General features: G+C 42.2%; 1 protein-coding gene across 5 annotated transcripts in view; it reads left to right on the top strand.

The window, feature by feature from the left end:
* Positions 1-26,935, top strand: part of CEP89 (centrosomal protein 89) — a 77,528-nt gene that overhangs the window by 39,361 nt on the left and 11,232 nt on the right. For all 5 annotated transcript variants that reach the window (XM_069548998.1, XM_069548997.1, XM_069548999.1 and 2 more), the window contains 8 exons: positions 7,462-7,512; positions 7,682-7,765; positions 10,011-10,114; positions 11,147-11,262; positions 12,299-12,479; positions 24,458-24,625; positions 25,168-25,309; positions 26,714-26,803. In XM_069548998.1, coding sequence (XP_069405099.1) covers positions 7,462-7,512; positions 7,682-7,765; positions 10,011-10,114; positions 11,147-11,262; positions 12,299-12,479; positions 24,458-24,625; positions 25,168-25,309; positions 26,714-26,803 — 936 coding nt within the window. The remainder of the gene's footprint in view (positions 1-7,461; positions 7,513-7,681; positions 7,766-10,010; positions 10,115-11,146; positions 11,263-12,298; positions 12,480-24,457; positions 24,626-25,167; positions 25,310-26,713; positions 26,804-26,935) is intronic.

The raw sequence follows: 26,935 nt of genomic DNA, 5'->3' as shown, positions 1-26,935 counted from the left end.
AGGGTTTGGTGTCCACAGCCAATCCTTGAACCAATTCACAGATATGACTGTACATTGAAAGGATGGGATACCATGATCACGTGCTGTTTATTCCTGGGATACGAGGATAGTTCAATATCTGCAAGGAAGTCAGTACTGTATATTATACCACATTAATGAAAGAGTGAAAACTGATCATCTCAAAAGAGGCAGAAAAATTTGACAAATTTCGCATATTGTCATGATAAAAACTCTTGGCAAACTGGGTATAGAAGGAACATACCTTAACATATAAAGGCCATATATGACAAGCCTACATCTAATATATACTCATAGTTGAAAAGCGGGATGCTTTAGGGACAACACGAGGATGTCTACTCTTAAGAGATTTATGCAACGTAATACTAAAAATCAAGCCAGAGCAATTTGGCAAGATACAAAAGGCATCCAGATTGGAAAGGAAGAAGTAAAATAGACTTCTGGTGTCATGAAATTATATAGAAAACCCTAAAGACTCCACCAAAGAAATCTGTTAGAACTAATACATTCAATAAATTTGCAGGGTACACAATCAATATGCAAAAATCAATTGTGTTTCTGTACACTAATAATAAACTATTGGGAAGAGAAATTAAGAAAATCCCATTTATAGTAGCAACACAAAGAATAAAATACTCAGGAATAGATGCACTGTGGAGATGAATCTCTGTATACCAAAATCTATGAAACATTGGTGAAAGAAATCAAAGATGATGCAAACAAGTGAAAAGATACTCTGTGCTCATGGATTGAAAGAATATTATTATAATGTCCATACTACCCAAAGTGATCTACAGAATCAGTATAATCCCTATCAAAATTCCCGTGGCATTTTTCACAGAAATAGATAAAACAGTCCTAAAATTTGTATGGAACCACAGAAGACCTCAAATTAAATACTAAGTAGTCTTGAGAAAGAAAACCAAAGCTGGAGATAGCACACCTCCTGATTTCAAGCTGTATTACAAAGAAGTAGTAATCAAAGCAGTATACTGTTTGCACGAAAACAGACACACAGATCAATAGAACAGAAGTGAGAGCAGTGGTCATGTATGGAAGTGAGAGTTGGACTGTGAAGAAGGCTGAGCACCGAAGAATTGATGCTTTTGAACTGTGGTGCTGGAGAAGACTCTTGAGAGTCCCCTGGACTGCAAGGAGATCATTCCTGGGTGTTCTTAGAAAGGAATGATGCTAAAGCTGAAACTCCAGTACTTTGGCCACCTCATGCGAAGAGTTGACTCATTGGAAAAGACTCTGATGCTGGGAGGGATTGGGGGCAGGAGGAGAAGGGGATGACAGAGGATGAGATGGCTGGATGGCATCACTGACTCAACGGACGTGAGTCTGAGTGAACTCTGGGAGTTGGTAATGGACAGGGAGGCCTGGCCTGCTGCGATTCATGGGGTCGCAAAGAGTCAGACATGACCGAGCGACTGTACTGAACTGAGAGCACAAAATACATGTGTACAGTCAGCAAGAGAGTCAAGCATATACTATGGAGAAAGGATAGTCTCTTGAGTAAATGATGTTGGGAAAACTGAATATCCACTTGCAAAAGAATGAAACTGGACCCCTATCATACACCATATGCAAAAATCAACTCAAAATGAATTAAGGACTTGAATGGCCAACAAGTATATGAAAAGATGCTCAACATCACTAATTATCAGGAAAATGCAACTTAAAACCATAATGAAATAATCACCTCACATCTGTTAGCATGTGTTTTATTAAAAAGAGATAAATTCTGGTGACGGTGTAGAGAGAAAGGACCCTTGGTTCACTATTGGAGGGAAGCAGCTACTATAGAAAACAGAACGGAGGTTCCCAAATAACCATCATACCCCTCAGAAATCCCGCTTCTGGGTATATATCTAAAGGGAAGAAAATCAAACTCTTGAGGAGATATCTATACTCCCATGTTCATTGCAGCATTGTTCATGAGAGCCGAGGTGTGAAAGCAACGTCAGGATGATTGGAGAAAGAAAATGTGATGCGTGTCACATGTTCACACACACACACACACACACACACACACACGTATTTCCCAGGTAGCTCAGTGGTAAAGAATCTGCCTGCCAATGCAGGAGACAAGAGAACGTGGGTTCGATCCCAGGGTTGGGAAGGTCCCCGGAGAAGGAAATGGCAGCCCACTCCAGTATTCTTGCCTGGAAAATTCCATGGACAGAGGAGCCTGGTGGGCTACAGTCCATGGGGCCATGAAGAGTCGGACATGGCTGAGCACGCACGCAGGGTTGATACATACACATATGCATGTATATGTTATTCAATCTTAAAAAACAAGGCAGTTCTGTCACTTGCAACAATATGGATGAACACGGAGGGTATTATTCTAAGAGAAATAAGCCAGATAAAGATGGACAAACTGCTTGGTGTCGCTTATATGTGGAATTAAAAAAAAAGAAGTTGAACTCATAGAAACTGAGAGTAGGATGTCGAATGCCACGAGCTGAGGGCTGGGGGAAATAGGGAGAGGCAAGTGAAAGGGTACAAACTTTCAGTTATAAGACGGATAATATCTGAGAATCTAGTGTATATATTGGGTTGGCTAAAAAGAGCATTCAAGTTTTCCCGTAACATCTCACAGAGAAACCAGAACATACTTTTTGGCCAACCCAATATAACATGGTGACTGTAATTAATGATACTGTATTTTATAACTGAAGCTTGCTAAGAGAGTGAAGTTTGTGTTTTCTCTCCCCCGCCCCCCAGCAATAAATGGTAAATATGTGAGGTGATGGGTGTGTAATCAGAGAAGAAAGCACACTAGTTCAGTTCAGTTCAGTTCAGTCGCTCGGTCGTGTCCGACTCTGCGACCCCATGAATCGCAGCACACCAGGCCTCCCTGTCCATCACCATCTCCCGGAGTTCTCTCAGACTCACGTCCATCGAGTCCGTGATGCCATCTAGCCATCTCATCCTCGGTCGTCCCCTTTTCCTCCTGCCCCCAATCCCTTCCAGCATCAGAGTCTTTTCCAGTGAGTCAGCTCTTTGCATGAGGTGGCCAAAGTACTGGAGCTTCAGCTTTAGCATCATTCCTTCCAAAGAAATCCCAGGGTTGATCTCCTTCAGAATGGACTGGTTGGATCTCCTTGCAGTCCAAGGGACTCTCAAGAGTCTTCTCCAACACCACAGTTCAAAAGCGTCAGTTCTTCGGCGCTCAGCCTTCTTCACAGTCCAACTCTCACATCCATACGTGACCACAGGAAAAACCATAGCCTTGACTAGACGGACCTTAGTCGGCAAAGTAATATCTCTGCTTTTGAATATACCCTAAGTTGGTCATAACTTTTCTTCCAAGGAGTAAGTGTCTTTTAATTTCATGGCTGCAGTCACCATCTGCAGTGATTTTGGAGCTCAAAAAAATAAAGTCTGTTTCCCTTGTTTCCCCATCTATTTCCCATGAAGTGATGGGACCGGATGCCATGATCTTCGTTTTCTGAATGTTGAGCTTTAAGCCAACTTTTTTGCTCTCCTCTTTCACTTTCATCAAGAGGCTTTTTAGCTCCTCTTCACTTTCTGCCATAAGCATGGTGTCATCTGCATATCTGAGGTTATCGATATTTCTCCCGGCAGTCTTGATTCCAGCTTGTGTTTCTTCCGGTCCAGCGTTTCTCATGATGTACTCTGCATGGAAGTTAAATAAGCAGGGTGACAATATACAGCCTTGACGTACTCATTTTCCTATTTGGAACCAGTCTGTTGTTCCATGTCCAATTCTAACTGTTGCTTCCTGACCTGCATACAGATTTCTCAAGAGGCAGGTCAGGTGGTCTGGTATTCCCATCTCTTTCAGAATTTTCCATAGTTTTTTGTGATCCACACAGTCAAAGGCTTTGGCATAGTCAATAAAGCAGAAATAGATGTTTTTCTGGAACTCTCTTGCTTTTTCCATGATCCAGCAGATGTTGGCAATTTGATCTCTGGTTCCTCTGCCTTTACTAAAACCAGCTTGAACATCAGGGAGTTCACAGTTCATGTATTGCTGAAGCCTTGCTTGGAGAATTTTGAGCATTACTTTACTAGCATGTGAGATGAGTGCAATTGTGCTGTAGTTTGAGCATTCTTTGGCATTGCCTTTCTTTGGAATTGGAATGAAACCTGACCTTTTCCAGTCCTGTGGGCACTGCTGAGTTTTCCAAACTTGCTGGCATATTGAGTACAGCACTTTTACAGCATCATCTTTCAGGATTTGAAACAGCTCAACTGGAATTGCATCACCTCCACTAGCTTTGTTCGTAGTGATGCTTTCTAAGGCCCACTTGACTTCACATTCTAAGATGTCTGGCTCTAGATTAATGATCACATCATCATGATTATCTGGATCGTGAAGATCTTTTTTGTACAGTTCTTCCATGTATTCTTGTGCCTCTTCTTAATATCTTCTGCTTCTGTTAGGTCCATACCATTTCTGTCCTTTATCAAGCCCATCTTTGCATGAAATGTTCCCTTGGTATCTCTAATTTTCTTGAAGAGATCTCTAGTCTTTCCCATTCTGTTCTTTTCCTCTATTTCTTTGCATTGATCACTGAAGAAGGCTTTCTTATCTCTTCTTGCTATTCTTTGGAACTCTGCATTCAGATGCCTATATCTTTCCTTTTCTCCTTTACTTTTTCGCCTCTCTTCTCTTCACAGCTATTTGTAAGGCCTCCCGAGACAGCCATTTTGCTTTTTTCATTTCTTTTCCATGGGGATGGTCTTGATCCCTGTCTCCTGTACAATGTCACGAACCTCTGCCCATAGTTCATCAGGCACTGTATCTACCAGATCTAGGCCCTTAAATCTATTTCTCACTTCCACTGTATAATCATAAGGGATTTGATTTAGGTCATACCTGAATAGTCTAGTGGTTTTCCCTACTTTCTTCAATTTGAGTCTGAATTTGGTAATAAGGAGCTCATGATCTGAGCCACAGTCAGGTCCTGGTCTTGTTTTTGTTGACTGTATAGAGCTTCTCCATCTTTGGCTGCAAAGAATATCAGTCTGATTTCAGTGTTGACCATCTGGTGATGTCCATGTGTAGAGTCTTCTCTTGTGTTGTTGGAAGAGGGTGTTTGCTATGACCAGTGCATTTTCTTGGCCAAACTCTATTAGTCTTTGCCCTGCTTCATTCTGCATTCCAAGGCCAAATTTGCCTGTTACTCCAGGTGTTTCTTGACTTCCTACTTTTGCATTCCAGTCCCCTATAATGAAAAGGACATCTTTTTTGGGTGTTAGTTCTAAAAGATCTTGTAGGTCTTCATAAAACCGTTCAACTTCAGTTTCTTCAGCATTACTGGTTGGGGCATAGACTTGGATAACTGTGATATTGAATGGTTTGCCTTGGAGACGAACAAAGATCATTCTGTCATTTTTGAGATTGCATCCAAGTACTGCATTTTGGACTCTTTTGTTGACCATGATGGCTACTCCATTTCTTCTGAGGGATTCCTGCCTGCAGTAGTAGATATAATGGTCATCTGAGTTAAATTCACCCATTCCAGTCCATTTTAGTTTGCTGATTCCTAGAATGTTGACATTCACCCTTGCCATCTCTTTTTTGACTACTTCCAATTTGCCTTGATTCGTGGACCTGACATTCCAGGTTCCTATGCAATATTGCTCTTTACAGCATCGGATCTTGTTTCTATCACCAGTCACATCCACAACTGGGTATTGTTTTTGCTTTGACTCCATCCCTTCATTCTTTCTGGAGTTATTTCTCCACTGGTCTCCAGTAGCATATTGGGCACCTAATAACCTGGGGAGTTCCTCTTTTGGTATCCTATCATTTTGCCTTTTCATACTGTTCATGGGGTTCTCAAGGGAAGAATACTGAAGTCTGAAAGCACACTAGGTTTGCAAAATCCGACACTCAGCACGCCACTGTGGCAGAGGCTGTGGGGAATGGCAGGAGGAGCCATTCGCTCAGGAGACTCCATGGACCCTGGAGTCTCGTGTGTGTGAGGGACGTGTGGGGTCATCAGGATGTACAGCTGTCCAGCCCCCCCCCCCCCCGGGGGTTGGTGGTGAGGCGGGGAGCCAGGTATACACAAGAGTTCTCATGTGACTCCTGGGAGTTGAGGGCACCTTTATGGGCTGTTTCCTTTCTGTTTGAAGTAGGACTCTAGGTTTAAATGTTTTAAATAATGGCTCTGAGATATAATTCACCCATTTTAAGAATACAGTTCAGTGACTTTTTTTAGTGTATTCACAGAACAATTCAACCTTTACCAGAATTTTAGAATGTTTTCTTCATAACAAGAACTCTCACACCTGTTAGCCGTCCCTCCCTGTTTCTTCCCACCTCCCACATCGGCCCTGGCAGCCTCTAATCTACCTTCTGTCTCTGTGGATTTGCCTATTCCGAATACTTCATATAAACAGAATCATACAGGGACTTCCCCGGTGATCCTGTTGACTTAGCTCTCCATTGCATGCGGGGCATGGGTTAGATCCCTGGTTGGGGAAGTAAGATCCTGCACGCTGTATGGTGTGACCAAAAGTAAATAAATAAATACAGGATAATACATATACGTATATATATATGTATGTATATATATAAATTAAATGGAGTCATTCAATAGGTGGTCTTTTGTGACTAACTTCTTTCACTCAACATAATGTTAACCTTTTTTAAACAAAAATATGAGAGCTCCTGGAGTCCTGTGATCCAGAACAGGCTCCCTAGAGTAAGCCAGTTCTCTTTCAAAAGGCTGTGAGCAGGCAGGCCCGGTGACTGGTCGCTGGCCCCTGCCCCTGCCACGCGTGCACACCCCTGTACCCTGCACAGCTGCCGCGCTCTCCATGACAGTCTCCCCTGATCCCTCCAGCCAGGCTGATCCCTCTCTCCAACCACTGCAGACTTCTGTTTGTGTCCCTCTTAAGGGACACATTCTACCCATGCTATGTTTGTGATGTTAACCCGTGTGAGAAGACCTGTCTCTGGGTGGAACCATAAAATCCTTAAAAACGATGATTGCGCGGTAATGTCCATAATGACTTAGTGAACTTGCAGTGTTTGCTGAATGAATCATGAGATGATAAACACATTAGAAGGTTTTTGTTGAATAAGGAGTTATTCTACCAGGGCCATTGCTTCTAGCCCTGATGGAATCACTCATACCAGGTTTGGCCTCTTACTGTAAACAACTAGAAAACCAAACAGGATACATAATACAGCTGTTTACAGACACCAGACAGCAGGCTGCACTGTGATCATGGGGAGAATGAAGGTAATAGATGAGCCTTATGATCACCTTGCTTTCTTTTTTATTGCTTGTTGATTTATTTGGCTGTGCTGGGTGTTCATTGCGGCATGTAGGATCTTTCTTACGGCAGGGACTTCAGTTGTGGCACAGGCTCAGTAGTTGTATGGCAGAGGCTCCAGAGTGCCTGGGCTTCAGTAATTTAATTTGTTTTCACACTCTGTTTTATTCTTAGAGTTTAAATATCGAAGGCCTCCCATCAAAGGGCCCTATACCACCCTGGTTGGTAAGTGAAAGTTATTTAATTTCAGGCCCATATTTTCTGGGCTGTGTTTGAATAGCTGTTACAAATCGTTCTGAATTAAACCGAACCAATTTTCTTTCCTTTTTAAAGACGTGCCGGTTGTGTTGAATTGTAAGCAAGGTACTAACCTTCTTTATTCGATTATGTTCAGGTGGATATAAAATACCTGTCCCCCTTGTTGCTCGCCTACGAAGACAGGATGAAAGAGAAGGACGAGCTCATTGCCAGTCTTCAGGTAGGTTGGCAAACATCTCAGAAGGACAAGGTTTGTAGAAGAGAAGACCAATTCAAACCTGGAGGCAACATTTTGAAGATAGGTACACCCACCTCCTGGCAGGTACTCAAGTGTTTGTTACAGGAAGGAAAGGAAGAAGGAGGGAGTGGAGCAGAGTCGGGGTGGGGAGAAGGAAGAGGAAGGGACGGAAGCGGGGAGGCAGGAGGAGTGGCAGGTGGAGCAGGAGGGCTGGGTCGGGATTGATGGGAGGGTCTGCAGGGACGGAGAGCTGCTGTGCCTTGGAAGCCGTGGCCTCCCAGACAGGCAGCCCAGCGTGGACCAGGATCCTGGGGTGCAGAGAAGGCAGCCGTGAGAGGTGCTCCTTTCCTGGTCCTGTGCAGCTGCGAACAGTGCTGGTAAAATGACGTTTGGGCAGACGGGGAAGGTAGGAGACCAGCGATCTTTCAGGCAAACTTAATGTTCCTTAATTCCATGAAGAGCCAACCCCAGGAAGTCCAGTTACTGAGCTGCTGATGATAGCAGTGAGGAAGTGAGGTTTTTATTCATTTCTGCCTTGCTCACTCTCTTTCATGGGAATGGCTCCTGGAGCAGAGCTTATTCTAACTGTACAGGAAACCAAGGCTGTGCTGGTGTTGTAGATACGTCCCATGCCTTGCTGTGCCACGTTACCTCTGTGTTCCCTATTTCAGTGGCCAAAAGGTATCTCTGGAGTTGAAGGGATCCAGGGAGGAAAGAGTTGGTTTTTCTGGGCTCCTTGGCTGGAAGGGTCTGTTAAGAGTCACCTAGCTCCAAGACTCCCCTACTGGTCCTTGCTTCCTCTGTAGGAGGCATGGTTTCCATTCCTGGTCTCATGGGAAGATCCCACATGCTGTGCAGCTCGGCCAAAAAATAAATAAAGTAAAAAACTTTAAAAAACTTTTAAAGTTGTAAAAAACTTTAAAAACTTAAAAAAAAGCATCACCCGGCCTGTTTTTGTTCTCCTGTCCCTTATACATGGCCCGTATGATGCTGTTTTGAACCTTCCCTCCTAGATTTTCTACTGGGCACTTAATTTTTTAAGAGGGTGAATTAATCTTATGCTAATTGGGAGGCCTGGAGTGCTGTGGCTCATGGGGTCACAAAGAGTCGGACACAACTGAGAGACTAAGCTGAACTGAATTGGTTAAATATCAATCCACATAATAAAAGTACTTATTTAGTGCTCCTTCTGAAACAGGGTTCGGGGGCATTTTCTGCAGACATCTATTTAGTAACTGTTTTAGGCTTTGGGGGTCCTTGGAGTTTCTGTTTGCAGCCACTCTGCTCTGCTGCTGTAGCGTGAACGTAGCCACAGACCAGGTGTGAACAAACGGGCATGACTGTGTTCCAATAAAGCTCTGGTGACAGAATAGGCTCCTGGCCTGCCGGCTGCAGTTTGCCCCACTTACGTTCTGACAAAGGGCCAGTGGACTGGCAGTAAGTGGGGAGGGCATCTGATCAGAGAGGCAAGAGAAAGGAAAGTTGCTTGGCATTATTGCTTTTTATAAGCATAAATGTCTGCTCGCGGAGAGAATAATACTTAAAAGCGTCCCAGGATAAGTATTGATACCTAAGATTCTCACCAGAAGACAGCCCAAGATACTGAAGCTGGCCAAGGCCAGCGAAGAAAAGCCTGGAGGGAGGCCACCCAGCACGAGTGCCACAAACAGACCATGGGGTCAAATGGCCTGAGCAGCAGTCCTGAAGTGGCAGCCGGCGAGCAGTGAAGCTGGCTGACTGGTCGCTTTAAGGGAGGGAGGCATGCTAACCATTGTCAAGGAACAAAATTAGGCGACTCCTTCCCCGCACACTAACTAAGGCCTTCCACACCAAAATGGGCTAGTTACGGTGAACAGTTCTTATTTTTACCCAAAAAGCTCCAATTTATCCTGCAGTCTTTAAGCAAAGAAAAAATTATAATATTTATAGACACCTGTTGCCTTTTTGTCCCCCTTTTTTTTATCTTTTCACATATTTGGCAGTACAGACAAAGTTTATCAAAATTAAGGATTGAGTATTTAAAACCTGAGGTGCTTTGCTCTGTGTCCTCAGCATGGTAGCTTTCTCTTGTGTTTTCTCGCTAGACTGGGTAGGTGCTGGTACAGAGTTTAAGGCTGCTGGTACCCTGAGATTTTGCTTATATTAACATTTGATTTTAGCTAGAGCAGTAGCATTAGAGCTAAGAAGTACCTTTGTGTGTGTTACAGTTTATTTAATTTTGTTTCAGGAGGAAATGAGAATGTTTAGAATTCGAGCCCAGGAAGTGGTGAAAGAAAACGAGAAGCTGCATCAAGAGCTGAAAAAGTGTAGTCCCGTCACCAGTGAAGAATGGCACGTGGTGTTGTTTCTGGTATTTTGCTAATTAAAAGAAGAAATGATGATAGGAATAAAGTTTATTAAGTTGTCAAATATATATGTAAATTTTAACTTACATATTTTAACTAAAACATTTAATTTCTCAGAAATTAACAAGGTACAGCTGAAAACCTAGTAAATTATTCTAAACTTGTATTTTAAAGATTACTTTCAAAATTCTAAGTTTCAGGTTGTTAAACCTGAAAAATGTTGGCTGTCCACATTTGTGTCCTCTGAGGTTGTGTCTTTTAATTTTTCCTAATTCGGCTGCACCAGTTGTTCGTTGGAGGACATGGGATCTGCAGTCTTCATCGAGCCATGCGGGGTCTTTAGTTGTGGCATGCGAACTGTAGTTATGGCATGCGGGATCTAGTTCCCTAACCAGGGATTGAATCCGCAACTGCTGCTTTGGGAGCACAGAGTCTTAGCCCTTGGACCATAAGGTTGTATTTTTCTAGGGTACTTTTCCCGTCCCCAAACTGCCGAGTCAGGTCCTTCCTTAGACCTCTCTGACGGCTGGCAGGGCTTTAGGACAGACAGTCTAGGATGGGGCCTTGCACTCCCAGCTCCCACTTGCCCTGCGCCTTCCATACCTTGACAGCTGCTATCCCGTTGCTGAGCACTCTGTAGGCAGAGCTCCTGCCACCCCCAAACCCCCCCCCAGTCATGCCCTCATCTGCCCCCCTTGGCGGCTGCTCCCTGTCCCCTGCACTCTGCTTACTGCAGCTAGAGAAAAGCCTGCGTGGCAATGAAGACCCAGCACAACCGAAGATAAATAAATACGAAACAAGAAGTTACCAAAGCAGTTTAATATCAAGCTTCTGTCTGTCTTTTCCCCCAATTTGATGGAAATTAAAAACTTGCTGTGTTAATAACATGTTTAGTATTACAATATGTCCAGATACTCATTCCCTACAGCATAGCTGCTGCTTTCTTGTAGACTCAGGAGTGTCTCCATAAGCATTGTGCACCTGAATGGCAGCATTTAATTTTGTCAATCAATTGTAGGCGGCAGCTTCAGACTCAAGCAGAACTGGTTTTAGAAGAAAACAAGTTGTTGATAGAGCAGTTGGAGATTCAGCAAAGAAAAGCCAAGGGCACCCAGCAGGAGCATCTCCAGGAAGGTGAGCAGTCTTTCCCATAAGCGATGCGGATGCTGCGACATTGTCATTGTGTCATTTTGCAATGGCATTCCCCCCTCTGCCACTTGCAAACGGTGGAAAGTCATGTTTTTTAGAATATGTTCTTTTTTACTGAAATGCAGCTGTTACAGCATACCCAGTCATTGCCCATGATGCCGTGACCGCTTTCTCAGGAGCCTGTAATTCTGTCTTTTGGAAATCAGTTATAGGTAGCAGCTGCAGAGTTAGCAGGACTGGGTTTAGGGGGAACAGTGTGCAGCATAAGCAGGAAGAATCATGCGAGATGGATATTTGAAAGAGCCTGTGGGTGTGTCCCCAGAATCTGTTGAATGAGTAAATAAGTAGGAACCGCTGGCTCTCGAAACAGTTTCCCTGTGCTCCCAGCCTTCCCAGTGTCACAGGTGCCGCTGTGGATTCAGTCTCCGTCAGAGCCTTTCCTCCTCTCCCCGTGTGGCCCACCCTGTCCCAGGAGGCTAAGTTCTACCTCTCCAAGTACTAGCTTCAGAAGCCCAGGGCACATCTTAATATTACATGCCTCCGTGTCACTTAGGATGAAAATATTTATGATTTACTTTAAATATAGGACAGTAAACAAAAAAATTAATGAGGAAAGGGAAGAAAAACAAATCTGTCCTTAGTTGGGTCTTCCTAAAAATGTCCTTAAAAATCTTGCAGTTTTAGGGTCAACATCATGATGTATGTTTGCACATCTGTGTGTGACTTAAGGCTTCAGTCTGTGAAAGGTAAGGGCCTTGAAGCCTGGAATCATGTCTGGTTAAGTATTCTGTGTTTAACAATAATATCAATATATTGATCTCCAGTAAGAAAGTGAATATTTAGTGATTACTTAATATGGGGACCATAATTTCTATGAACAAAGACTTGATATGAATTTCTCAGTCTCCAATAGATTTTTTAAAGATCAGTGTTTGTAAGCTGTCGCTAGTTTTAGTAATCTGTAATCATGCTTTATTAAGTCTTTTGTACCAAGTCTTTATCCATCTCTTTTGTGTTTCAGTTTCTAAACTGACTAAACAGCTGATGCTTCTAGAGACTAAAACACAGAGCCAAGAAAAGGCGCTAACTGAAAGTAAGGAGCAATTAGCAATTTTACGTACGGAATGCCAAGAACTACAGATACAGTTGGACAGCAAAGTTGCAATGGAAGTTCACACTTCAATTGTGAATGAATTTAAAAGGTAAGGATTTAATATCTGTTGAAGTATTAATGCATCACTGTGCATGTGTTACAGGCAGGTGGAGAGAGAGTACTCCATCTTTTTCTGCGTCGTTTAGCTGTACCAGCCATGGTGTCCAAGACTGAGAATGGTAAATGTTTTATTAAAGTGCAACCTGGCCATACAGGGGGCTGCAGTCTGCACTTTATGTGTATATATGTGTGTGTATATATATATGTATGTGTGTGTGTATATATATATATATATGTATATGTATTCTTCCCCCCTACAGTTCCAACCTCTCTCTCTCGTGCTCTCTCTCTTTTTAAAGATTTCTTTATTGTTGGCTGCTCTGGGTCTGTGTTGCTGCCAGGCTTTTTGTGATGAGTGGGGGCTGCTCTTCATTGCAGTGCGTAGGCTTCTCACTGCGGTGGTTGCTCACGTGGAGCCCAGGCTCTAGAGTGCTCAAGCTCAGTAGTTGCAGCTCACAGGCTTAGTTGCTCCACGGCATGTGGGATCTTCCCAGACCAGGGCTCAAACCCGTGTCCCCTCCATTGGCAGACGGATTCTTAACCACTAGACCACCAGGGAAACCCTCTTGATTTTAGAACCAAAGATAATTTAATATAACTGGAAATCTAGATATCCACTAATGAGGAACTGCTGAAATGAAAGGACAGAACCATAAAATGAAATATGGTGCAGCCATTAAACATGTCACGAAAGAATGTTTTTGACATTGGAAGATAGCCACAATATATTTGTAAGTGAAGAGATTAGGTTACATAATAGTACACACAGAATGATTACAATTTTATTTAAAAAGAAAAAAGATGTGTGTCGTGTGTGTGTGTGATTAAGCTGGCCAAGCATCCCAGTTTGTCTTGGACCTGAGGGGTTTTTCCAGGATGTGAGAATCTTCATGTTAACAGAGATGAACAGGATGAGTTGATCACTTCCATGTGTATATGTCTGTCTGTGTCTGTGTATAATTACATATATGTGAGAAAAATTACTTATATACCATAAATACATAGAAAATGAAAGGAAAGGATGGAAAAATAACAATAGCAGTTATCTTTGGCAGGTGAAATTATGGGTGTATCAGCAGTCAGTGTTCTCCAAAGAAACAACCAATAGAATATATATAAGATATGTATGCGTGTATGTGTATATATATTTGGAGAGAGAAAGAGAGACCTAATTTAAGGAGTTGGCTCACACAGTTGTGGGGGCTAGCAAATCCAGACTCCATGGTGCAGGCCAGCTGGCTGGAAACTCAGACTGGAGACTGAAACTCTATCTTGGGGCAGAATTCTTACTTTTTGGGAAGCCTAAGTTTTTACTCACAAGATCTTCAACTAATGGTATTAGGTAATCTCCCTTACTTAAAAGTCAACTGATTGAGATGTTAGTCACGTCTACGAAATAGCTCACAGTAACATTTAACTAGTATTTGACCGAACAGCTGGGCGCCATAGACTAGTCAAACTGACACATAAAACTAACCATCATAACGAGTAAAGTAAACTTGTGTGCGTGTTTTCTAATTTCCAAGTGTCCTAATGCATAGGACTCTCCAGTCAGGAAAGCTGGCTGTCAGGCCTTTACGCTACAGGAGGGAAAGCTTTTTGCTGAGAGGCCTTGGGCTCCAAGTTGACAGGTGGGGCAGGGCATAGAGGAGGTGGAGGTGGGCAGGGGTTAGCCTGTTGGCACTATTGGAAGGGTTGGTGTTTGATTGGCGAGGGACTCTAACATGGGAAGAGGGGCATGGACGCCTCAGAGACAGCAGATGTGAGTTCCCGGAAGCCTGTGAGGCTTCAGGGTGTGTGTCCTCTGGTTGCCTCAGTTAGGGGCACCCTTTCCAGGCTTCTGTCATAATAGGGAGAGACCACAGATGAAAAAGGAATTATTAATTAGCAGCAGAGCAGCTGTCGAACTAGCTCCTAGAGTGAGGCTGAGTCTGAGGAGAAGCTGGGAAAGGTTACACCTCAAGCAAAGGTGAGATCATGAAGAAAAGGTTTTAACTTTTATAGAAAAGGGTGAAGTTGAAGCTGTGCCTGGTGAGCTTCTAGGTCAGGTGCCTGGGTGGTGTTCTCCCATCCTGCTGAAGGCAGTGCAGTTCATAAACCTGGAGGGACTTGCCCACAGTGTCTTGCTTGTTCTACCTATTGGCAGCCGTGCCTGGGAGGAACCGTGACATAGGGAACAGCAGAAGCTTATTTTCCTAGTGAACTATCCTGTTGACTCAGAGTTAGACAGCTGGTTACACCCTGAAGCTTAGATTACTCTGTGCTTTTACTGTCGCTTAGAAAGCTTGAGCCTACTCAGCAGGGGTGGTGAGAAATCAGATGTCAACCTACCTGGCTAAAGAAATTTAGCAGACTCTTCTGGGGAGAGCTGAGGTTTGCGATGACTAGTGGTGTCTATAAAAGGCAAGTATTTTAAAGGGCAAAGGGGCCCTGTATCCTAAAGTGAAGCTGACTATTCACATAACCCACCTGCAGAGACACAGTCCTGGCCAGCAGTCAGTGAGTAATACGCCTGCTCAGGGAGGCACCAGAAGGACAATCTTCTTATATAATACATACCAAATACTCACTTTTTCATCCTAAAATAAGAACAGACTACTAAGCGTGTTGAAGCGTTTGTTATAAGGGGAAGAAATTACAGTGGAGAGAGACCTAGATAAGCAGAGACTCACAGCAAAGGGAACTGAGACAATACAGAGAACTAAAGAGAGTTTTTTGGCTGCATTGTGCAGCTTGTGGGATCTTAGTTCCCAGACCAGGGATTAAACCTGGGCCACAGCAGTGAAAGCCCCAAATCCCAACCACTAGGCCACCAAGGAACTCCCAAGAAGAGTTTAAAAGGATAAAATGCCATGGCAAAAAAGTGTAATCATTAAATAAGAAAAATTTTTAATGATTACCAGAATTTTTTTTTTTTTAATCAGTTGAAGAACTGAAAGATAAATTTGTGGATTCACTCAGAACATCAGGAAACAAACAGTTGGGAATGGAGAGAAAAAGTAATAGACAGAAGACCTATCTAAGAGGCCCAGCCTCAGATCATTAGGAATCTCAAAGAGAGTAAAGAATGGAAAGGGAGATATTAATAGTTGAAAGGCATCTCCAGGTCTCTGAAGCCCTTGATTGAAAGGACCCACAGAACCCAGCATGTGAATGGAAAAGACTCACGATGAGACGCATCCATCATCCACAAGTGAATAGTAAGCTGGGACCCTCAGGGCTACATCCCCAGGTCAGGTAAACCAGAAGCAACCAGCCATCAGTCCTCTCGGAAGGAAGGCCTCTTCTAAAAATGTTTCAAGGGAAGTATCCAGGACATAGAGAAAGACAGTGACTCAGAACCAGTAGAAACAATAGCAAATAACGATAAGGAGTGCAGGTATTAGAATTATCAAAGACTCTAAAGCAGCTATTGTGCTTTAAGAAAAGACAAGCTCCAAATTCTCTTCAGAGAACTATAAAACGTGACAATAGTGGGACTGAAAAGGAAGGAATAGAATTTTTTAGAACTGAAAAATACAATAACTTAAATTGCAAACTCAGTGGATGGGCATACCTACACATTAGACACAGCTGAAGTGAACTGGGGACCTGAAATATGTTCAAGTGAAACATAGCTCAGGGTGGGACTGGCCTGGTGGTCCAGCGGCTAAGACTTCACACCCCCAGTGCAGGGAGCCTGGGTTTGATCCCTGGTCAGGGAACTAGATCCCACATGCCTCAACAAAGAGTTTGCATGCCGCAACTAAGACCTGGCGCAGCCAAACTAATACATTAATTTAAGTTGGTTTAAATCATCCAGAAAAAAATTTTTTTTTTAAACTCAGGAGGACAGAAGAGTGTTCAGTGGTTGAGGTACCACTAGATTGGAGACAGGAGGCGGTATGGGGGGATATATTTAATCAGAAGTAGTAGTTGGAGATAGGATATCTGAGAATCTTCCCCAATTGATGACAATACCTGGGTTATGCCACGATGGTTTCCTTCAGAGGACTAAAGTGGCAGCAGGTGTTAACAGGGATATTGTGGTCCCTTGAATGTTAACTTCAAGGTGCTGGATATAAGCAAACTCTATGGAACCTAGAATTTTCTTACTGGAGAAAAGCTCTTTTAGAAATGAAGTCAAATAAGGATATTTTTCCAACCCAAAGTGAGTGTCAACCATGCAGGAGATGTGCATTAAAGGCAGTTCTAAAATAGAAGGCATAAATCAGGAGGAAAGTAACTCAAGGTGGGGCGTCTGAGGAGGAGGATAGAACTAAGAGTAAAAGATAGTGGTAAATCTGTGGATAAATGTAAATAAACATTGATTCTATATACCAATAATGATAGCTCTAGGGGCTTAATACATAGGATTGAAATGTACGACAAAACCAGCATATAATTAGTGAGGCGGTAAATGGAATTTGTGTTCTAAAGTCTATCATTTAGAAGATGGATAAAGGTGTTGATTTTATTATTTGAAAATATGTGTGATGAAATTTCTGGGAACAGTATGTATTTAACTTCTCAACCAGCATAAGGAAAAATTATTTAAAAGCTAATCCAAATGATGGCAAAAAAATAACAAGTGAGAAAATAGAAAACACAAAGTCAAATATTAGATTGAAAGGCGAATATGTTGGTCAGAGGAAAAGTGAAGTGGAGAAGTTCATCACTCAGGTCCTGGAGGAAGTACGGAGCACTCCTTGTGGGGTCGTGTGGGAGGTCAGGGCAGGTGCAGGCAGAAAAACTGGCAGGACCTGGGGCACATGCCTTTATTAGGGTCCATGGGTGGAGTGCTTTGGGGTTCCTGGGCTAGAGCCAGAAGAGCAGAGTTTTGGTAAGCTTCACGGGGGATAGGGAAGGATCTTACCTGAAGGGTGCACAAAGGGAAGGCCCTGGGAGATGGGGAAGAGTGCCTATCACAAGCGTCGCTGGGGGAGTCATGCCGTGAACTTGCATTGACTTGTGACTCCGCTGGCTGTTATCTAGGGCCTGTGTTCCACAGTGGGCCTAGTGTTTCTTCAAAGCCCTGCGGGCCTCTTGGCCACACAAAATGGATGCCAAGGCAGCAGTGTCGTGGAGCAGTTTACCAGAACTCTATACAGCAGCTCTGTGTTGCCTTTAAGATGTACACCTCAAGCACAGGAAGCACAGGAAAGACACAGGAAGTTCAAAAGCAAAAGGGCAGAAAAAGCTATACTACTCAAATACAAACCAAAAGAAAAGTGGTAAATTACATGTATATCTGACAAGATAAATATTAAGGTAAAAAAAAACTCTTCTTAACAAAGAGGATCAGTTCATAGGGATAAAGGGTTCAGTCCATCAAGTAGATGTTTAAATTTGTGTGCACTCAGAAAAAAGTTCATTCACATCAACACATTTGGAAATTTAGATGAAATGGTCACATTCCTTCAAAAATATAGCTTGTCAAAACCGACTCATAAAGAAAAAGAGTACCTGAATATTCCTTTGGTCATTAAAGAAATTGAATCCAAAGATCTTCCCTTGAAGAAAACTACAGACTTAGACACCTTCACGAGAGAACTCTGTAAATATTCAAGGAGGAAATAATTCCAGTCTCACATAAACCCTTCTTCAAGAACAGAACAGTTAATGCTCTCTAATTCATTTTCTGAGGTAAATACAACCTTGATGCCAAAAGCCAACAGTGATGGTTTAAGAAAGGAAAATTACATTTCATTTTCACTCATGCATCTAGATGTGAATACTCTAAAATGAAAGTGAAAGTCACTCACTCATGTCCTATTCTTTGCGACCCCATAGAGTCCATGGAATTCTCCAGGCCAGAATTCTGGAGTGGATAGTCTTTCCCTTCTCCAGGGGATCTTCCCAACCCAGGGATCAAACCCAGGTCTCCCGCATTGCAGGCAGATTCTTTACCAGCTGAGCCACAAGGGAAGCCCTCAAAAAAAAAAAAAAGCCTCTAAAAACAGTATTAATAATAGATATGAACTTCCTTAATGGTTCTAATAAAAAATAAAACAATAGTAAATGTCACTGTTAGTGGTGAAATGTTGTACGCTTTCCTATTGAGACTGGAAACAAGACAAAGATGCCCTCTGATACCATTTCTAAACAACACTAACAACATTGATTACGAGATGGAAACTAGTGCCCATGGCAAGAAAAAAGTTATAAAGTTTGGGAAGAAGGAAATAATAGTGCCATTATTCATAGATGATACAATTCCATATATAGAAAACAAATTACAGATGCATCATTGGAAATAATGGATTTTTGCACTGCAGTAATCAAAACAGCATGGCAGGGGCTTCCCTGGTGGTCTGTTGGTTACGAATCCACCGCCAATGCAGGGGGATGTGGGTTCGATCCCTGGTCTTGGAAGCTCTCACATGCCACAGGGCAATTAAGACCATGTGCCGCACCTACTGAGCTTACATTCTAGGGCTGCAGCTACTGAAACCCACACACCCATATTCTGCAGTATGAGGCCACTGCAGTGAGAAGCCAGCTCACCGCAGCGAGAGCGAGCCTGCACACAGCAACAGAGACCTAGCACAGCCAGAGAAATAAACCAGCATGCTACTGGCAGAGAAAAAGACATGAATCCGTGGAGAAGAACAGAGATCCCAGAAAGAAATCCGCACACCTACAGCCACTTAATCTTCGACAGAGGAGGCAAGAATATGCAATAGGGAAAACCTGGCCTCTTCAGCGAGTGGTGGTGATAAGGTGGACAGCCACATGCAAACCAATGAAGTTAGAACACACGCTCTCACCATGTACAAGCTGTATACCTAACGGCTGATTCATGGCGAGGTTTGACAGAAAACAACAAAATTCTGTAAAGCAATTATCTTTCAGTTAAAAATAAATTAATTAAAAAAAAATTCAAAATGGCTTAAGGACTTAAACATAAGATGTGATACCATAAAACTCCTGGAAGTGAACATAGGTAAAACATTCTCCAACATAAATCCTACCAGTGTTTTCTTAGATCAGTCTCCCAAAGGCAGTAGAAACAAAACCAAAAATAAACAAATGAGACCTAATCAAACTTTCAAGCTTCACCACAACAAAGGAAGCCATGCATGCGTGCTCAGTCGTTTCAGTCATGTCCAACTGTTTGCAACCCCATGGACTGTAGCCCGCCAGCCTCCTCTGTCCATGGGATTCTCCAGGCAAGAATACTGGAGTGGGTCGCCATGCTCTCCTTCAGGGGATCTTCAGACCCAGGAATTGAACCTGCATCTCCTGCATTGAGGGGGATTTGTTACTGCTGAGCTACCGAAGAAGACCCAGAAGCAAAATGAAAAGACAGTCTACAGAATGGGGGAAAATATTTGCAAACGATGCGACCAACAAAGGTTTAATTTCCAGAATAAATGAATAGCTCATACATCTCAATAGCAAAAACAACAACAAAAACCAATTAAAAACCAAAAGACCTAAAGAGATGTTTCTCCAAGAAGACATACAGATAGCCAATATTCACATGAGACCTTGTTCAACATTGCTAATTTTGAGAAGTAAAAATGAAAACTACAGTGAGGTATCACCTCATGCTGGTCCGAATGGCTATCATTAAAAATTCTGCAAGTAACAAATGCTGGAGAGGGTGTGGAGAAAGGGAACCCTTCTACCCTGTTGGTGGGAATGTAAGTTGGTTCAGCCACTGTGGAAAACATGGAAATTCCTCAGAAAACTAAAAATAGAATTACCATATGATCCAGCAATCCCACTCCTGGGCATGTATCCAGACAAAACTATAATTCAAGAAGATACATGCACCCCTATGTTAGCACTATTCACAATATCCAAGACATTGAAACAACCTAAATGTCCCTCAACATATGAATGGATAAAAATGAGGCAGTACATATAAATTAGGTTGGTGGAAACATAATTGTGGTTTCAGATTGTGAATTTCAAATCATCATAACTAGGCTCAAACACATCTTTATTTATCGAAAGTAGGAATCATTAAAATCAACACGTTTTTGCCAATGAGAAATAAGTTTGTTCCTGTAGCATGAAAATCTGTGCAGAATGCAACGAACTCCTGGAAAGCATTTCCTGCTAGTTGTGAAAGCATTTTCCCTCCAAAAAGTTGTCAAGATGCTTGAAGAAGTGGTAATCAGTTGGCAAGAGAGGTCAGGTGAATATGGCAGATGAATCAAAACTTTGTAGCCCAATTCGTTCAGTTTTTGAGGTGTCGGTTGTGTGACGTGTGGTAGACAATATTGTGGAGAAGAATTAGGCCCTTTTGACCAGTGCAGTCATCTCAGTTTTCAGTGCATCGCGATGAGTCGGACACGACTGAGCAACTTCACTTTCACCTTTCACTTTCATACATTGGAGAAGGAAATGGCAACCCACTCCAGTGTTCTTGCCTGGAGAATCCCAGGCTCGGTGGAGCCTGGTGGCCTGACGTCTATTGGGTCTCACAGAGGCGAACACGACTGAAGCAACTTAGCAGCAGCAGTAGCAGCAGCATCGATTTGCTGAGCATAGTTCTCAGATGCAATGGTTTCACCGGGATTCAGAAAGCTGTAGTGGATCAGACAGGTAGCAGACCACCAGACAGTGGCTGTGAGCTTTTTTTGGTGCAAGGTTGCTTTGAGAAGTGCTTTGGAGCTTCTTCTCAGTCCAGCCAGTAAACTGATCATCACTGGTTGCCTATAAAATCTACTTTTCATCACAGTCCAGTCGAGAAATAGTTCATTGTTGTTGCGTGGAGTAAAAGAAGATAACACTTCAAAACAACCATTTTTTAAAATGTTCTATCAGCTCACATAGCACCCACTTACCAAGTTTTTTCACCTTTCCAATATGCTTCAAATGCTGAACAACTGCAGAATGGTCGATGTTGAGTTCTTCAGCAACTTCTCGTGTAGTTGTAAGAGGATCAGCTTTGATGACGCTTTCAGTTGTTCGTGGTCAACTTCCGATGGCCGGCCGCTACACTCCTCATCTTCAAGGCCATTGTCTCCTTTGCAAAACTTCTTGAACCACCAGTGCATTGTAGTTTCGTTAGCAGTTCCTGGGCCAAACGCATTGTTGATGTTGTGAGTTGTCTCTCTTGCTTTATGACCCATTTTGAATGCAAATAAGAAAGTAGCTCGAATTTGCTTTTTTTCTAACGTCACTGCTATGGTCTATAATAAATATAAAATAAACAGCAAGAAATAAGTCATTAGCAAAAAACATAAAGCAAGAAATGCACATCAAAATGATGTACAGAACCACATTGAAGACTGTGTTCCGATATCAAATGGCAGAGTTCAGCGATACAAAGCCACAATTAACTTTTGTACCAACCTAATGCAGGGGACTGCTACTCAGTCGTAACAGTTAACAAAATAACTCCATTTGCAGCAACATGGATGCAACTGGATAAGTGAAGTAGAAAGAGAGATAAATACCACATGATATCACTTATACGTGAAATCTAAAATAGAACACGAACTTGCCATGAAACCGAAACAGAGTCACAGACGTAGAGAACAGACTGGTGAGGGGGAAGGGGGTGGGGGAGGGGTGGATTTTAAGTTTGGGGTTTCAGATGCACACTTCCGTTTATAGAATGGATACATAAGGTCCTACTGCATAGCACAGGGAACTATAGTTAATATCCTGTGATAAAGCATAACGGAAAGGATATGAAAAAGAATGTGTGTGTGTGTGTGTGTATATATATATACACATACATATATATATGTCTGAATCATTTTGCTGTAGAGCAATAATTAACACGTTACAAATCAACTATAGTTCGGTTAAAAATAAATAATAGTGAACTCTTGCAAAGTTGGTAGAAACAATTTATAAAAAATTAATCATAGGGGACTTCCCTGGTGGTCCAGTGACTAAGACTGCACTCCCAATGCAGGGGCCCAGGTTCAGTCCCTGGTCAGGGAACTAGATCCCACATGCCTCAACTAAAGATCCTGCATGCCACAGCTAAGACTCCTGTGCAGCCAAATAAATAAAAAATATTTTCTAAAAATTTAATCATATTTCTTTGTAGGAATAAATATACAGACAGTGACATTTTGAAGAAGAATCCCTGCCCCCCCCCCCAAAAAAAAAGGAAAGGTGGAAGGGAGGTACTATTAACAAAGCCTCACAAATAGGAATAGAAAGATTCACAGTACTTTTATTGGAAAAATCACTAAACTTTATTGATAATTTCACTGGGTAAAGAATGCCACGTTGATGGGTTTCTGCTTTTGCAGTTTTTTCCCAGTTTACAGATATTCTCCATAAGAAATGCTACATTTTACTTGTTTCTAAGTTTGTTCCATTAAGCAATGCCCCAGTAAACTTTCTTGTGCAGATTAGTCAGTTTCCCTAAATATATAGGTAGAGGTGGCATTGTTTGGCCATAGAGTAAATGCACGTTTTAGGTTTTGACATATTGTTCTCTGAAGTAGCTGTGCACGCCCACCAGCACTTTCCCAGCATTTCCTGTTATCTTTGGTTGCTCTTCATTATGAACTTTTTGATTGATTTTGTGAACTTATTGATTTTGCTACCAAGTGAGCGATGAAAACACTTTTAAATAAAATTCTAAAATCCAAACAAAAAACAGCAAAGAACCAGGAGGGAAAGATGGAAGGAAGGGGTAGTTAGGAAGTTTGGGATCAACATGTACACACTTCTGTCTTTAGAATGGATAGCAAACAAGGACCTACTTTGTAGCACAGGGAACTCAAACTCTGCTCAGTGTTATGTGGCAGCCTGGATAGGGCGGGAGTCTGGGGGAGAATGGATACATGTATATGTATGTCTGTGTCCCTTTGCTGTCTATCTGAATCTATCCCATTGTTAATCTTCTTTACTCCAATATAAAATAAAAAGTTTATTTAAAAAAACAGCAAAGAAAAAGATAAAAGGTGAGTTTAATTCAAACCTCAATTCTGTGGGTTTTGTCCACTCTTTGACTGACTAAAACTAGTCAACTAGGAAACAGTGGAAAAGTGGAAACTATTTAGAAAATTACTGACTGTTTAGGGAGCCAACTCAGGCTGAAGGCGTTGAAATTGTGTGGCAAATGAGGCAGACCCCAAACATATGCAGTGTGAGGCTTGTTCATTAGCCAGCCAGCCAGGAAGTAAGCCCCATGTGGTACCCAAAGAGACTCCGCGGTACCTGGAGAGACCCCATCTCAGCATGCCGGGCAGCCTCTGGGTGTGTGGCCGTACCTATTCATTCTCGGTTATTTCAGGAAAATTGAGCAAGAAAACCAGTGAAGGAACAACTCTTCTCTCAAGCATCATTTTGCCAAAATTTATGCCATTTGTATGCCCTCCTTGTTTTATTGTTTGTTTGTTTTATCAGAAAAACATAATTATTTAAGTCTGAAATAATGTTTGTTTTAGCCTTAGGATCTGAGGGAGGGGCAATTATAGCTGTGTTAAAAAAAGAGCTGTCTTAAATTCTTTCTGAAAGGAGTAGAGTATTTGTTTTTGTTGTTCAGTCGCTCAGTTTGCGACCCCATGGACTGTTAGCACGCCAGGCTTCTGGAGTTTGCTCAAACTCATGTCCATGAAGTCAGTGATGCCATCCAACCATCTCATCCTCTGTCATCCCCTTCTCTTCCTGCCTTCAGTCTTTCCCAGCATCAGGGTCTTTTCCAATGAGTTGGCTCTTCGTTCGCATCAGGTGGCCAAAGTATTGGCGCTTCAACTTCAGTATCAATCCTTCCAGTGAATATTCAGGATTGATTTCCTTTAAATATATTTATATACATACACAGAGACATGAACAAAAATTGTGAGCAGAAAAAGGGATGAGATCATTACCATCAGAGGAGTATGTCCACAGCCAGGCCCTCTCTGCTGCCCTCCAGGAACTCCCCACCAACTCCCCCAGGGGCTGCCTGGGGCTGTTCCCACAGAGGCCTCCAAAGGACCCACCCAGGCTGCCTGGCAGTGGCTACCTCGTTTAACCTCACTGTGTTGGATGCAAGCTTGTGATATTTTTGTCCATCAGCCAGTTGCAGAAAGAAGAAGAGAAAGAAAATGCTGAGATGGAAGAGTTGATGGAAAAGCTGGCAGCCCTACAAGTGCAGAAGAAGAGCCTGCTCTTAGAGAAGAAGAATCTGGCAGCTAGAAACAAGGCGGTGGAAGCCGAACTCGAAAAGGCGCAGAAAATAAATAGGTGGGTTTTTTTTTCTCTTAAACTTGTTTTGTTAATAGTTGAAAAAGACCATTGATTATTCTACTTCATATTCTTTATCTTTTCTTTTTCTCATATTGGCAATGAAATGGAAAGGGATAAATGAGATTATTAAATATCAAAATATAAAATATGACCGACGTTATAATGATGACCCTTAAGAATCTGAAATTTCTTGAAGTTCTTTACTAAGGTTTCCCAAAAGTCTAATCCAGGGATTACTGGATTTCTTTTTTACAAATACCTTTTAAAGAACACAAGCCAAAAAATTAATATAATATTAGCCTGTTACTTGTGTTAAACATTTTACAATTTCTGTTGTCTTGAAGTCAATAGTTAATGCTTCCTTTAAAATTAAATTCAGGTACCTATTCTCACTTTGAAACTTCATGGAAGATTTAGATTGATGAAGAATACACTTAAATACTCGCATACTTGCAGTTTTTATAATACAGATATTCACTGTGCCCTGGCCATGCAGGCTAATACATTTTTTTATTCCACCATTTGGGGGAACTCTCTAGGAGATCTCAAAAGAAAATTGATGTCCTCAAAAAGCAGGTGGAGAAAGCCATGGAGAATGAAATGTCTGCTCACCAGTACCTGGCAAATCTTGTTGGCCTGGCAGAGAATGTGACCCAGGAGCGTGACAGTCTTGTGCTTTTGGTAAGTTTCCTCACGTGCACCATAGCTGAGAACCTGGCACAGCCAAGTACATAAATACTTTAAAAATCAGGTTTAAAAGAGAAGAATTCTATATGTGTTCAATAGAATTCATCCCAGTGACACAGTTTATAGGGGCACAAAGAGGCAGCAACAGCAGGAGTACTACCCCTACTTTACCCTGCCCTGGGCCTTGTGAGGGCCCCTTATATCTTACTTTACTGATACTGGCATCTTAATTTCTAATCCTGCCTTTAGGATGGGTTTTCCATGTGACTTGTGGCAAGTTTTATTACCTGGGTCTTAGTTTAACTTTCTAGAAAATCAATTGACACTATTATACTACCTTAGAAGGAATGCTCACCTTTACTTAAAAAAAATTTTCTTTTACCATTTGAAACAGGTAATTTATAATACGTAGACGTTTATGTCCTGGGTATTAATCTAAGTCATTCCACTTTATGACATCCCTCTTGGATCTCCTGCCTGTCATATTTGGTTTGGAGAATGGCATTGTGCCTTCATCTTGTTATCCTTAATTTTGTTAATTACTCAAATAGTCAAGTGAGAAGTTTATTTGCTGTTGGGATCCTTTAATGGACCGGAACCTGGTGATCCGGAGTCCACGATAAGAAAGTAAAAGAGAGAGCCAGAGGGAGGAAGAGGGAGAGAGAGAGAGAGAAAAGAAAGACACAGGGACCCAAGCTCTGATGGAGCAAAGGTGCTTTAATGGTCTTTCTGTGAGTATATATAGGCTATCGTACAGGAAATTTCTTTCGACAATGGTAAAGATCAGCAAACCAAACGTACAGCACCCCTTACCAAGGGAATAGGGATTAATCATGGTCACAAGGTCAGGAGACAATCCGTATCTCAAGAAAGGGGATCGAGACTAAGCAGTTTTGTCTTTACTGAAGGAGATTCAAGCCTGTCTCATGTCATGACCTCAGTCCTGGGAGCAGCTTGCCACTCCACTGGTCTCTGACAACAGAAACTAATAAGGATCAGAGGATTTATGAGAAACAGTACGTAGGAATCCTCCTGTTAAACGTTCCCTGATAATTTGCGTCTTGGCACTTACTCCTTGGATGTGATGGAAGGAATGGTATATTCCCCGAGAATAGAAAAGGTTCTGAAAGTTTACATCCCCCTTGTCTGAGGGATTTGGATTTGCCGTTGGGTGCAGGAGGGGCGCCCAGTGTGCCATTCTTGGCTGTTCCCCTCCTCAGCTATTGGTCCAAGGTCTGCCCACAGCCCTCACACAGGGGTTAGGAATCTGGAGATGGTAAGTGGCAGAATGGTAATACTCTTTGTAATAATACTCTTAGCAGAAGAATGTTTTAATATTTTAAGTTTTCCATTAAACTAAGAACACTTTGTTGTTTTTCGTTTTGCTTTACTCCGTAGGCTAAATGCTTAGAAAGTGAGAACCATGGAGTTCTCGACAGAATGACAGAAGACAGTATTCGCTTGGGAAGGTTGAAAGAGAAAATCAAGGTACGCAGACATTTAGCCAGTTTCACAGGGAAACTGGCTATCTGGGCTCAGATTTCCGTGTTTAAGAAAGTGACCCATTTTGCTCACATGTATCACTAATCGTCCACAGAGTAAAGCAGTTTTGGTTTCTCT

Source organism: Ovis canadensis, chromosome 14 (assembly GCF_042477335.2).
Source record: "Ovis canadensis isolate MfBH-ARS-UI-01 breed Bighorn chromosome 14, ARS-UI_OviCan_v2, whole genome shotgun sequence".
In the NCBI taxonomy this organism is placed as follows: Eukaryota; Metazoa; Chordata; class Mammalia; order Artiodactyla; family Bovidae; genus Ovis; species Ovis canadensis.
Note: the sequence above shows the minus strand (reverse complement) of the source record. Positions and strands in the feature narration are given on the sequence as shown.